The sequence below is a fragment of the Coregonus clupeaformis genome, chromosome 12 (assembly GCF_020615455.1).
Source record: "Coregonus clupeaformis isolate EN_2021a chromosome 12, ASM2061545v1, whole genome shotgun sequence".
Lineage (NCBI taxonomy): Eukaryota > Metazoa > Chordata > Actinopteri > Salmoniformes > Salmonidae > Coregonus > Coregonus clupeaformis.
The window spans coordinates 62,442,412-62,456,957 of NC_059203.1; the positions used below are offsets into that span (position 1 = coordinate 62,442,412).

The 14,546-nt window shown below is 44.6% G+C and overlaps 1 protein-coding gene across 1 annotated transcript in view; it reads right to left on the reverse strand.

Moving 5' to 3' along the window:
• LOC121578337 (rho guanine nucleotide exchange factor 3) overlaps positions 1-2,767 on the reverse strand; it is a 133,814-nt gene extending 131,047 nt beyond the window's left edge. Inside the window, exon 1 of the mRNA XM_041892652.1 lies at positions 2,376-2,767. Within this exon, the coding sequence (XP_041748586.1) occupies positions 2,376-2,410 (35 nt within the window). The 5' untranslated portion in view covers positions 2,411-2,767. The remainder of the gene's footprint in view (positions 1-2,375) is intronic.
• Between the last annotated feature and the right edge of the window lie 11,779 nt (positions 2,768-14,546).

Here is a 14,546-nt window from a genome sequence, read left to right on the forward strand (position 1 = left end):
CACGCTCCGCTGGTCCTCTCCCCTGGCCTGGCCCTGGCATGGCTGGTCCCAAATGGCACCCTATTCTCTCTCTGTTCAAAAGTAGTGCACTATGTAGGGAATATGGTGACAATTGGGACACATCCTTGGGTTCACCCACTACTGTTCTGTTCAGTTCACACCATGTGTTCACAGCCAAAAACCTAACTTGCCACACATACCACACAAATCCTGGTATGCACAAGCCTGAGACAGTGTAGACAACCAGGGTACTACTACAACTCAACAGTGGCCTCAAGAGCTGAGGCCTTAACACCTGCTGATTAGAAAGATACAACAGGTGAAAAGCCAGTCGCCTCATCTGTCATGATAGCTTTTGACTGTTTAGAATACTAACTGAGCTTAGCCAGAGAAACATTCCTATTTCTCAATCAAAGACATCTAAAAGTGTATGAATGGCAGAGGCTGATAAGAGCACTCATACAGTTCCTTTATAGTTCCTTTCGGTCATCATGTGACATAGTCATAAGCACATGGATGAGACAGAATAGAACAGAAAGCATTCTGAGAACTGGAAGTGTGAAGAAGAATCAAAACTCCCAGGCAGTAGCTGGAATTCCTGAAGATTCCGACAATACAAGCCACATAGAGGCATCAACACCTTGATGCTATGCTTGCTCTCCTAAAGACCATGAATGGGAGGACAAAGATGTGACAAAACATTACAAGTACCAGAGGCCACCAGTGTCTGACCCTGAGGACTGATTCTGCTGGGTAGATAAGACAGACACAGACAGTAAATCACAGACGACTAGGGAAACTTGAGTCATCAGCTACAGTAGAATAAGGAGATGTTCTGACAGTTTTAACTCCTTAGTGACATCATATACTGTAAGGTCATACTGACCTCACTCTGGTCAATATGTGAGAGATGGACAAAATGACAATTGGAGAATGTCTTGGCAAAGCCAATACATTTTCCTGAATTGACAATTGATGCCTTATTGAGATAAAAGTCCTATTATAAACTACTATATCATCATCATCATCACCACAGTAACTGAGTCTACAATATACTAACTGGTCATACCACTACCCAACCTACTCAATGACTATGTTACTACAGAAGAATAATAATATTACTCAATGTCACTCAGGTTCTAGCCTCTGCAACACCAGAGATATTAGAGAAAGGAGGAGATAGGAATCACATTGAGCAATGACTGGAGGAACGTATAACGCCAAGCAGACTATCGACCAATTGCGTTCACATTGTTATGCTATGCTAGTGGGTATGAGTCGAGAAACCTGCTGATTTCCCTCGAAAGTACGTAATGTCACGATTCCAAAGCTATACGATATTACAGAGTAAATTATCTAATATCTCAGAAAATATTTGTAATGTTGTACTTCTTGTTGACGAAATTCATGATCATGTTGAGTTTTTGTGCTAGCGCCCAATTGACTCCAAGGAGAGTTCTCCTTGTCCCAGAATCACCCAGAAGCACCGAATGGCCCAATGACGATGTATGGGCAACATACACAATGGCCCTTAATACGATTCCAATGTAGTTTCCCATCTCCTCAAAAGTATCTCTGGCGACACTCCATCTTTACTCCTCATCCACATTTACTGGATTGGTTGAACAGCAGTGGTGTAAAGTACTTAAGTAAAAATACTTTAAAGTACTACTTAAGTAGTTGTGTACTTCACTTTACTATTCATATTTTTGACTAATTTTACTTCACTACATTCCTAAAGAAAAGTATGTACTTTTTACTCCTTACATTTTCCTTAACACACAAAAGTACTCGTTACATTTTGAATGCTTAGCAGGACAGGAAAAGGGTCCAATGCACGTACTTATCAAGAGAACATCGCTGGTCATCCTTACTGCCTTTGATCTGGTTGACTCACTTAACACACATGCTTTGTTTGTAAATTATGTCTGAGTGTTGGAGGGTGCCCCTGGCTATCCGTAAATTACAAAAAAAACAAGAAAATGGTGCCGTCTGGTTTGCTTAATATAAGGAATTTGAAATAATGTATACTTTTACACTTTTACTCAATTAAGTAGAGGACTTTTATTTAGAACGTTTTCGAAATTCCGTGACCCGGAAGTACTTTTTAGTGTCGCTGATGAGCTTACTCAGGTTCAGGCAAAGTATAATTTAGTCAGAAATATGGATATAATAGTTAATGATGAAAACCTGTTTTTATTGACACTGTAGGCTGCAACATCACAAAGTATCCCACGAAATGTAACATATAATAACATGTTCGTAGTTGGTGTCGACTGCATGTATTAAGCAATTATGGCATTTATGGCAAGTCCTATTGGTTGAGTTTCAGCTATCTAAATAAGAACGTTTTTATGATAGAAAAAACATCTTACCCTGAAACTTCATTGTTTCCATCGACTGTTTGCATTTGATTAGATGTCTTCCAATGTGATGTAGGCTATTCCAAAAAAACGGTAAAGTTATTGGAAAGAGGAAACAAGACTATGATCTTCTCTCGTCATACATAGACTGTAAACTCAAAACAGTCCGATTATAAAATCTGAATAAAACAGTTTTTCCAATGATAATAAAACAAGTCGTCAATGGCAAACTTTCACTTTGACTCGCCGAAATGTATATCCATAACGCATCGCCCTTGAAGTAGCCTAGCTTCGTTTTTTAACCATCAGGTTTTTGGCTTATTTTTTTCTGTGGTTACTGTTGTTTCATGCCTTGACGCTTCACGGAACACAGACCATGGTCCACCATGGAGTTGTATCGCCGCTTCAAGCACCGCCCATCAACAGTGTGTGTGTGTGTGTGAGAGAGAGAGAGAGACCAAGGTAAAATTAGTTTTATATTGGATATTCGGTTCTCTCTCATCAATAGTTATTGAACCAAACATGCCATGACTATGAAACAGTGGCATGTATTGATGGATGCCAAGGGAAGCCAGGCTTCCCAAAAAAAAGGATTAAAAAAAATAAGTACAATTATGTATCTTTCTTCTCTCTGTGTTTCATAATTTCCCTTCAATTCGCAAGAGGCTGAATGTATCTCACTGGAGAAAGCATCAGAGCGAGCGAAACAGCGCCCTTCTGTTTCTGTATGTGTAGCCCATCTATCTGATGCTGTCTGGTCAAAAAGTGTATGATATTGTTGCCGCCCGTAGCATTGAATGTAAGGAAAGCCAGCTAGCATTTGGCCTCCCTTTATATTTTTAAAAATACAATAATAGCCAATCAGCGTTGAGCTAAACTGAGTGACCCATACTGTGAATGGTCTTGGCGCACTAAAAAAAAAGTGTTAAGGGAAGCCAGTTTGGATTTGGCTTCACACCAATCACATCAGAAGCCAAATGTCATTTACAGAAAGAAACTTGAATTGTAGCATCTTGTTGTTTTGTTGTTCTTTGGTGGCTAGCTAGCTAGCTAAAATTAGCCCTTTCCTAAATTAGCCATGGATGGAGATAGGGATTTGGACTTTACTTCATTCTCTGTACTGGCCAATGATTATAACGGTGATTCTGATCCAACCATAAATTCATACACTGTGTATGGGAGCAAAAAACATTGCAATTATCACATAGGTTGAAATATGGCATTTTTTCCGTCCGTGGCTTCCCCAGTGATTTTACCCACCCATCGCTACTGCTATGAAAATTATATATTCTGAATCAGGGGTGGATGGTGAATATTGCACATATTTTTTTGTGAAAATAAAATTACAAAAAAAAGATGTTGGATTTCAATCTTCAATAGCTCTTAAACAAAGCGTGCAATGACTTTGAAAATGATACACTACATGACCAAAAGTATGTGGACACCTGCTCGTTGAACATCTCATTCCAAAATCATGGGCATTAAAATGGAGTTGGTCCCCCCTTTGCAGCTATAACAGCCTCCACTCTTTTGGGAAGGCTTTCCACTAGATGTTGGAACATTGCTGCGGGGACTTGCTTCCATTCAGCCACAAGATCATTAGTGAGGTCGGGCACTGATGTTGGGCGCTTAGGCCTGGCTCGCAGTCGGAGTTCCAATTCATCCCAAAGGTGTTCAATGGGGTTGAGGTCAGGGCTCTGTGCAGGCCAGTCAAGTTCTTCCACACCGATCTCGGCAAACCATTTTCTGTATGGACCTAGCTTTGCGCACGGGGGCATTGTCACGCTGAAACAGGAAAGGGCATTCCCCAAACTTTTGCCACAAAGTTGGAAGCACAGAATCGTCTAGAATGTCATTGTATGCTGTAACATTAAGATTTCCCTTAACTGGAACTAAGGGGCCTAGCCCGAACCATGAAAAACAGCCCCAGACAAGTAATCCTCCTCCACCAAACTTTACAGTTGGCACTATGCATTCGGGCAAGTAGCGTTCTCCTGGTCTCCGCCAAACCCAGATTTGTCCGTCGGACTGCGAGATGGTGAAGCGTGATTCATCACTCCAGAGAACGTGTTTCTTCTGCTCCAGAGTCCAATGGCGGCGAGCTTTACACCACTCCAGCCGACGCTTGGCATTGCGCATGGTGATCTTAGGCTTGTGTGCGGCTGCTCGGCCATGGAAACCCATTTCATGAAGCTCCCGACGAACAGTTCTTGTGCTAACGTTGCTTCCAGAGGCAGTTTAGAACTCGGTAGTGAGTGTTGCAACCGAGGACACACGATTTTTACGCGCTACACGCTTCAGCACTCGCCGGTCCCGTTCTGTGAGCTTGTGTGGCCTACCACTTCACGGCTGAGCCGTTGTTGCTCCTAGACATTTCCATTTCACTATATCAGCACTTACAGTTCACTGGGGCAGCTCTAGCAGGGCAGAAATTTGATGAACTGACTTGTTGGAAAGGTGGCATCCTATGACGGTGCTATGTTGAAAGTCAGAGAGCTCTTCAGTAAGGCCATTCTACTGCCAATGTTTGTCTATGGAGATTGCATGGCGGTGTGCTCGATTTTATACACCTGTCAGCAACTGGTGTGACCGAATTACTTGAATCCACTAATTTGAAGAGATGTCCACATACTTTTGTATATATAGTCTATATTGGGGCTGCAGGTAGCCTAGCAGTTAAGAGAGTTGGACCAGCAATTGAACGGTCGCTGGTTCGAATCCCCGTGCTGACTAGGTGAAAATCTGTATTTGCCCTTAAGCAAGGCACTTAAGCCTAATTACTCTGGATAAGAGCGTCTGCTAAATGATTAATACGTCAAATGATATTCTGAATCTGAAAAATATATCATTTTCATAGTCATGGCATGCTTTGTTTAAGAGCTATCTGGAAGAAAAAAAAGAATAAACATTTCAACAACAAAAAAGGTTTTTCTCTATCCTCCCCTGCTTCAGAATATATCATTTTCATAGTCATATCATGCTTTGTTTGACCCCTTACACTCGTGGAAATTGGCCTATATGGCTAGGGCTAAATTGAAATGTTTTTTTACAGATGAAATAGCTATGGTAGCAATTAAAAGGGAACAGTTTGGAGATTATGAGAAATAAAAAAAATGTATGCACTCTGGATAAGAGCGTCTGCTAAATGACTAAAATGTATTAAAAAAATTATGGGAAAATGATTAGACTAAAGGTGAGGACACAACAGTTCACCTGACACAAGACTGAATCCAAACATTACACTGTTGATTTATGTGCATTTAACATTTTATGTACGTTTCACCACATTTGTTGATAACGAAAATATTCTGGATACATTCAGTAGCATGATAAGAATATTATTGCAAAATGTGGGCTAGGTGCAACAATGGACAAAACAATCACAAGGGTTTGAGTGAGAGGTCTAACTGGTGTTTCCAATGGCCACACACCTCTCCAAAGTGTGTACAGTTCCTAAGTAATTTCAATGCACTTTTACGCAATCCCAAAATGTTCCATTATAAATTGCAATCTGGGTCAGGTGGGCATAATTTGAAAGTTTGTTCTATTGCCAACATGACTAGCTAAATTATAAAATATGATCTTACAGTGTTAGGCTTTCACAATGCAATTCAGAGAAGCAGTAATTTTGGTACACATAGAATGGAGTCATGAGTACATTCAGATGCATGATCTGTGGAAAATTGTATTGGTTGCGTAGACAGATTTGCAGATGTTATCGTGGGTACAACGAAATGCTTGTGTTTCTATTACTTCCAACAGTGCAGTACTACCTACAGTGCAGTAATACCTGTAGCAATAAAATAAAAAATACAAATACTAACAATCCTGAAATCATTTACAATTAAGAAATATCAGAATGAGCAATGTCAGACCGGAATATAAATATATACAGTATATGCATGTATGCATACATACATACATACAGTGCATTCGGAAAATATTCAGACCCCTTGACTTTTTCCACATTGTTACGTTACAGCCTTATTCTAAAATGGAATAAATCGTTTTTAGTCAATCTACACACAACACCCCATAATGGCAAAGCAAAAACAGATTTTTAGACATTTCTGCAAATTTATAAAATAAAAAACAGAAATACCTTATTTACATAAGTATTCAGACCCTTTGCTATGAGACTCGAAATTGAGCTCAGTGTCACACCCTGATCTGTTTCACCTGTCTTGTGCTTGTCTGGGCTACGGCGGTATGGGAGCAAAAATCCTTAGTTTGCCTTAGTCTGGAGGATTTCGTGGCGGAAGTAAGGAAGGTGTTTGACTCTTCGTTGTCTGGGAGAGAGGCAGCTCGGAAGCTACTTCAACTGCGTCAAGACTCCCGTAGTGTGGCAGACTACACGGTAGACTTTCGCACTTTTGCCGACGAGAGTGCCTAGTACCCGGAATCCCTGTTCGACACATTCCTTCATGGATTATTGGAGGGAATTAAGGATGAGCTCGCAGTCCGGGAGCTGCCCTTGGACCTCGACTCTCTCATAGCCTTGACCATAAGGAGCGATGGGCGACTACGGGAACGCAGTAGGGAGAGGAGGTCTGTTACCGGGCACACGCGCCCATCCACGATTTTCCCCTCGCCTCCGAAGAACCCCAGAAATCCCCGACGCCTGCATTCCTGAGAGAATCTGATGTCACCCGAGATCCCTCAGAAATCATTGAGGACTGTCGACTTGCCTCCTCCGGCGCCCATGCAACTGGGCAGGGCTAGATTGTCTCATGAGGAACGTTTACGCAGACTGAGCTCTAAAAGCTGTCTGTATTGTGGAACTTCAGGATTTTACATATCCACCTGTCCAGTAAAAAGCCCAGGCTCATCAGTAGGTACGAGTACGCTGGTGGTCCATACAGGGATTCTCTCATCTCCCCTTTACTCGTACCCCTCTCCATACTATCCTGTTGTGGGGTGACCGGTCTAAATCTCTCTGGGTGCTCATGAAGCTTTATGAACACTACCCTGGTGTCGAAGCTGGGTATCTCCACACAACTCCTCTCCAGGACGCCAGAGCATTGGACGGACGCTCTATTGGCAGGGTCACTCACAGAACGATTCTTATCAACCTGCGAGTGTCAGGGAATCACAGTGAGTCCATGCAGTTCCTGCTCATTGAATCTCCTCATGCACCTATGGTTTTGGGATTGTCATGGCTCCAGAGGCACAACCCCCTGATCGACTGGGCTATGGGTTCAATCCTGGGTTGGAGCCCGTTCTGCCATGTACATTGCCTCAAGGCGGCGCAGCCCTCCCGTGGACATAGTCCTGCGAGCTTGGGTAAAGCCTTGGACCTCTCCGCCGTTCCCGCGGAGTATCAGGACCTCAGGGAGGTTTTCAACAAGCCCCGTGCCCATCTTGACCCTATGACTGCGCCATTGACCTCCTCCCTGGCACTACACCGCCTCGGGGGCGGCTTTATTCCAAGTCTGGTCTGGAGACCAAGACCATGGAAGGGTACATTGAGGACTCTCTGGGGGCAGGGATCATTCGTCCTTCTTCCTCCCCTGCCGGCGCAGGGTTCTTCTCTGTGGAGAGGAAGGACAAAACCCTGCACCCGTGTATCGATTAACGGGGCCTTAATGACAGGCTTTCCAGCCTCTCCAGGGGGCGACTGTATTCTCAAATTTGGACCTTCGGAATGCCTAGCATCTGGTTCGGATACAGGAAGGAGACGAATGGAAGACAGCCTTTAACACAGCTAGCGGGCACTATGAGTATCTGGTTATGCCATTCGGACTGACCAATGCTCCCGCAGTGTTCCAGGCTCTGGTCAATGATGTGCTCTGTGACATGTTGAACTGTTTCGTGTTTGTCTACCTTGACGACATCCTTTTCTTTTCCTGTTCGGTTCAGGAGCATGTCCTCCACATCCGACAAGTTCTCCAGCGCCTCCTGGAGAACCAGTTATTTGTCAAGGCTGAGAAGTGTAAATTCCATTGCTCCGCTATCTCCTTTCTGGGATACATCATCGCTGCCAGGAACATTCAGATGGATCCGGACAAGGTGAGAGCGGTGGTGGAGTGGCCCCAACCCACATCCAGAGTGCAGCTGCAACGTTTCCTGGCTTCCCCACTCTCTGCACTCACCTCACCCAAGGTTCCGTTCACGTGGTCCCCAGCTGCTGACTGGGCGTTTTCGGATCTCAAGCATCGGTTCACTGCAGCCCCCATCTTAATCCATCCGGACCCTTCCCGTCAGTTCATGGTGGAGGTCGACGCCTCGGACGTTGGAGTGGGGGCCGTCCTGTCCCAGCGTTCTGCCCAGGACCAAAAGCTGCATCCCTGCGCTTTCCTTTCCCATTGTCTTAATCCCGCGGAGAGGAACTATGATGTTGTTAACTGGGAACTTCTTGCGGTCAAGATGGCGCTGTAGGAATGGAGACACTGGCTAGAAGGGGTGGAACATCCATTCCTAGTGTGGACCGACCATAAGAATCTGGAATATCTCTGCACCGCCAAGCGCCTCGACTCAAGGCATGCTCGTTGGGCTCTCTTGTTCACTCGTTTCAATATCACCATCTCCTACCGCCCTGGGTCCAAGAATGTGAAGCCTGACACCCTCTCTCGCATGCATAGCTCCGCAGCTATACCGTCTGACCCAGAGACCATCCTCCCTACCTCCTGTCAAGCATTGACACTCGTTTGGGGTATCGAGGGCCTGGTTAAATAAATGTAAAATTTAAATTTAAAGAAAAAAAGAAAAAAAGACTTTAGGCTGTAATCGCTGCCAAAAGGTGCTTCAACACAGTACTGAATTAGCAAAAATGTCTAAAAAACTGTTTTTGCTTTGTCATTATGGGGTATTGATGAGAAAACCCCCAGATTTAATCCATTTCAGAATAAGGCTGTAACGTAAAAAAATTTGGAAAAAGTCAAGAGGTCTGAAAACTTTCCAAATGCACTGTACATACATGTACACTACCGTTCAAAAGTTTGGGGTCACTTAGAAATGTCCTTGTTTTCCATGAAAACATACATGAAATGAGTTTGAATTGGAAATATAGCAAAATGAATAGGAAATGTAGTCATTGACAAGGTTAGAAATAATGATTTTTAATTGAAATAATAATTGTGTCCTTCAAACTTTGCTTTCGTCAACGAATCCTCCATTTGCAGCAATTACAGCCTTGCAGACCTTTGGCATTCTAGTTGTCAATTTGTTGAGGTAATCTAAAGAGATTTCACCCCATGCTTCCTGAAGCACCTCCCACAAGTTGGATTGGCTTGATGGGCACTTCTTACGTACCATACGGTCAAGCTGCTCCCACAACAGCTCAATAGGGTTGAGATCCTGTGACTGTGCTGGCCACTCCATTATAGACAGAATACCAGCTGACTGCTTCTTCCCTAAATAGTTATTGCATAGTTTGGAGCTGTGCTTTGGGTCATTGTCCTGTTGTAGGAGGAAATTGGCTCCAATCAAGCGCTGTCCACAGGGTATGGCATGGCGTTGCAAAATAGAGTGATAGCCTTCCTTCTTCAAGATCCCTTTTACCCTGTACAAATCTCCCACTTTACCACCACCAAAGCACCCTCAGACCATCACATTGCCTCCACCATTCTTGACAGATGGCATCAAGCACTCCTCCAGCATCGTTTAATTTGGTCTGCGTCTCACAAGTGTTCTTCTTTGTGGTCCAAACACCTCAAACTTCGATTTGTCTGTCCATAACAATTTTTTCCAATCTTCCTCTGTCCACTGTCTGTGTTATTTTGCCCATCTTAATCTTTTCTTTTTATTGGCCAGTCTGAGATATGGCTTTTACTTTGCAACTCTGCCTAGAAGGTCAGCATCCCGGAGTCGCCTCTTCACTGTTGACGTTGAGACTGGTGTTTTGCAGGTACTATTTAATGAAGCTGCCAGTTGAGGACCTGTGAGGCGTCTGTTTCTCAAACTAGACACTCTAATGTATTTGTCCTCTTGCTCAGTTGTGCACAGGGGCCTCCCGCTCCTCTTTCTATTCTGGTTAGAGCCAGTTTGTGCTGTTCTGTGAAGGGAGTAGTACACAGCGTTGTACGAGATCTTCAGTTTCTTGGCAATTTCTCGCATGGAGTAGCCTTCATTTCTCAGAACAAGTTCTTTGTTTCTGGCCATTTTGAGCCTGTAATCGAACCCACAATTGCTGATGCTCCAGATACTCAACTAGTCTCAAGAAGGTCAGTTTTATTGCTTCTTTAATCAGCACAACAGTTTTCAGCTGTGCTAACATAATTGCAAAACATTTACATTACATTTACGTCATTTAGCAGATGCTCTTATCCAGAGCGACTTACAAATTGGTGCATTCACCCTATAACCAGTGGGATAACCACTTTAAAAAAAAAAAAATTAAGAGGGGGGGTTGGGGGGTAGAAGGATTACTTTATCCTATCCCAGGTATTCCTTAAAGAGGTGGGGTTTCAAATGTCTCCGGAAGGTGGTGAGTGACTCCGCTGTCCTGGCGTCGTGAGGGAGCTTGTTCCACCATTGGGGTGCCAGAGCAGCGAACAGCTTTGACTGGGCTGAGCGGGAACTATGCTTCCGCAGAGGAAGGGGAGCCAGCAGGCCAGAGGTGGATGAACGCAATGCCCTCGTTTGGGTGTAGGGACTGATCAGAGCCTGAAGGTACGGAGGTGCCGTTCCCCTCACAGCTCCATAGGCAAGCACCATGGTCTTGTAACAGATGCGAGCTTCAACTGGAAGCCAGTGGAGTGTGCGGAGGAGCGGGGGTGACGTGAGAGAACTTGGGAAGGTTGAACACCAGACGGGCTGCGGCATTCTGGATGAGTTGTAGGGGTTTAATGGCACAGGCAGGGAGCCCAGCCAACAGCGAGTTGCAGTAATCCAGACGGGAGATGACAAGTGCCTGGATTAGGACCTGTGCCGCTTCCTGTGTAAGGCAGGGTCGTACTCTCCGAATGTTGTAGAGCATGAACCTGCAGGATCGGGTCACCGCCTTGATGTTAGTGGAGAACGACAGGGTATTGTCCAGGGTCACGCCAAGGCTCTTCGCACTCTGGGAGGAGGACACAACGGAGTTGTCAACCGTGATGGCGAGATCATGGAACGGGCAGTCCTTCCCCGGGAGGAAGAGCAGCTCCGTCTTGCCAAGGTTCAGCTTGAGGTGGTGATCCGTCATCCATACTGATATGTCTGCCAGACATGCAGAGATGCGATTCGCCACCTGGTTATCAGAAGGGGGAAAGGAGAAGATTAGTTGTGTGTCGTCTGCGTAGCAATGATAGGAGAGGCCATGTGAGGATATGACAGAGCCAAGTGACTTGGTGTATAGCGAGAATAGGAGAGGGCCTAGAACTGAGCCCTGGGGGACACCAGTGGTGAGAGCACGTGGTGCGGAGACAGCTTCTCGCCACGCCACTTGGTAGGAGCGACCGGTCAGGTAGGACGCAATCCAAGAGTGAGCCGCGCCGGAGATGCCCAGCTCGGAGAGGGTGGAGAGGGTGGAGAGGAGGATCTGATGGTTCACAGTATCAAAGGCAGCAGACAGGTCTAGAAGGACAAGAGCAGAGGAGAGAGAGTTGGCTTTAGCTGTGCGGAGAGCCTCCGTGACACAGAGAAGAGCAGTCTCAGTTGAATGACCAGTCCTGAAACCTGACTGGTTAGGATCAAGAAGGTCATTCTGAGAGAGATGGCAAGAGAGTTGGCTAAAGACGGCACGCTCAAAAGGGTTTTCTAATGATCAATTAGCCTTTTAAAATGAAAAACCTGGATTAGCAAACACAACGTGCCATTGGAACACAGGACTGATGGTTGCTGATAATGGGCCTTTGTACGCCTATGTAGATATTCCATAAAAAATCTGCAGTTTCCAGCTACAATAGCCATTTACAACATTAACAGTGTCTACACTGTATTTCTGATCAATTTGATGTTATTTTAAATGGACAAAAAAATTGCTTTTCTTTCGTAAACAAGGACATTTCTAAGTGACCCCAAACTTTTGAACGGTAGTGTATATGCATATAAATGTATATACATAAAATGGTGTGTAAAGACAGTATATGAATGGAAAAGGTGTGTACAGCAGTAGTTGTTGCCTACCTTCACCTCTTGGGGTCGGCCCGTCAGGAAGTCCAGGACCCAGTTGCACCGGGAGGGGTTCAGACCCAGGGCCTTGAGCTTAGTGATGAGCTTGGAGGGCACTATGATGTTGAAGGCTGAGCTGTAGTCGATGAACAGTATTCTTAGATAGGATTTTTTCTTGTCCAGGTGGGATAGGGCAATGTGCAGTGCAATGGCAATTGTGTCGTCTGTGGATCTGTTCAGGCGATATTGCTTATTGTAGTGGGTCTAGGGTGTCAGTAAGGCGGAGGTGAGATGGTCTTTAACTAGCCTCTCAAAGCACTTCATGATGACAGAAGTGAGTGCTACGGGGCGATAGTCATTTAGTTCAGTTACATATACAATACCTAAAGTATACATTACAACAAGCAAACATAGGCTCATTCTGTTCAGGACAACCCAAGGTATAACACTATGTCATCTTGTAACTTTACACCAAACATAGTGATCATAAATGTTGCCACTGTATATGACATGAGTTTTATGATATGGAAATATGAAGTGCACATTTGGACACACGGTGTTTGGCTTGCTTGTATGACATCAAAGCTGTATTTAGTATAATCCTCAACATCTCATCTTACAAAATACATTGAGTCCTCGTAATTTACAGCATTTCCCTCACTCCGACAACAAAACATTTGCAAAGGTTGCTCAATTAGCAGGAGGGATCGGGGCAACTTCTTGTCACGCGTTGTGCTCAAGTTCAGAACGTCTGTCAGTCAAAACCCATTCAGAGCTGTGAAGCTGAGACCCTGAGCTCTGATGTCATGTATAGCATGTTACTGTACAGCCACAGCGTTCCAATTTAGGAGCTTATCAGTGTCAAAATCTGCCATTTTCAACTCGTGTAAAGGGCTATGAGCTATTGAAGATTGAAATCCGATAATAATAATCAAAAGGTCAAAAAATAAAGTGTGGATTTTTCTCCTGCCTCCCCTGATTCAGAATATATCATTTTCATAGTCATGGCACACTTTAAGAGCTATTTAAGATTGAAATTCGAAAAATAAAAAACATAAGAAATTAAGGTGTAGGTTTTTCTCCAACCTCCCTTGATTCAGAATATATCATTTTCATAGGGATAGTACGCTTTGTTTAAGAGCTATTGAAGATTGAAATCCGAAATCGTATATACACTGCTCAAAAAAATAAAGGGAACACTAAAATAACACATCCTAGATCTGAATGAATGAAATAATCTTATTAAATACTTTTTTCTTTACATAGTTGAATGTGCTGACAACAAAATCACACAAAAATGATCAATGGAAATCAAATTTATCAACCCATGGAGGTCTGGATTTGGAGTCACCCTCAAAATTAAAGTGGAAAACCACACTACAGGCTGATCCAACTTTGATGTAATGTCCTTAAAACAAGTCAAAATGAGTCTCAGTAGTGTGTGTGGCCTCCACATGCCTGTATGACCTCCCTACAACGCCTGGGCATGCTCCTGATGAGGTGGCGGATGGTCTCCTGAGGGATCTCCTCCCAGACCTGGACTAAAGCATCCGCCAACTCCTGGACAGTCTGTGGTGCAACGTGGCGTTGGTGGATGGAGCGAGACATGATGTCCCAGATGTGCTCAATTGGATTCAGGTCTGGGGAACGGCCGGGCCAGTCCATAGCATCAATGCCTTCCTCTTGCAGGAACTGCTGACACACTCCAGCCACATGAGGTCTAGCATTGTCTTGCATTAGGAGGAACCCAGGGCCAACCGCACCAGCATATGGTCTCACAAGGGGTCTGAGGATCTCATCTCGGTACCTAATGGCAGTCAGGCTACCTCTGGCGAGCACATGGAGGGCTGTGCGGCCCCCCAAAGAAATGCCACCCCACACCATGACTGACCCACCGCCAAACCGGTCATGCTGGAGGATGTTGCAGGCAGCAGAACGTTCTCCACGGCGTCTCCAGACTCTGTCACGTCTGTCACATGTGCTCAGTGTGAATCTGCTTTAATATGTGAAGAGCACAGGGCGCCAGTGGCGAATTTGCCAATCTTGGTGTTCTCTGGCAAATGCCAAACGTCCTGCACGGTGTTGGGCTGTAAGCACAACCCCCACCTGTGGATGTCGGGCCCTCATACCACCCTCATGAAGTCTATTTCT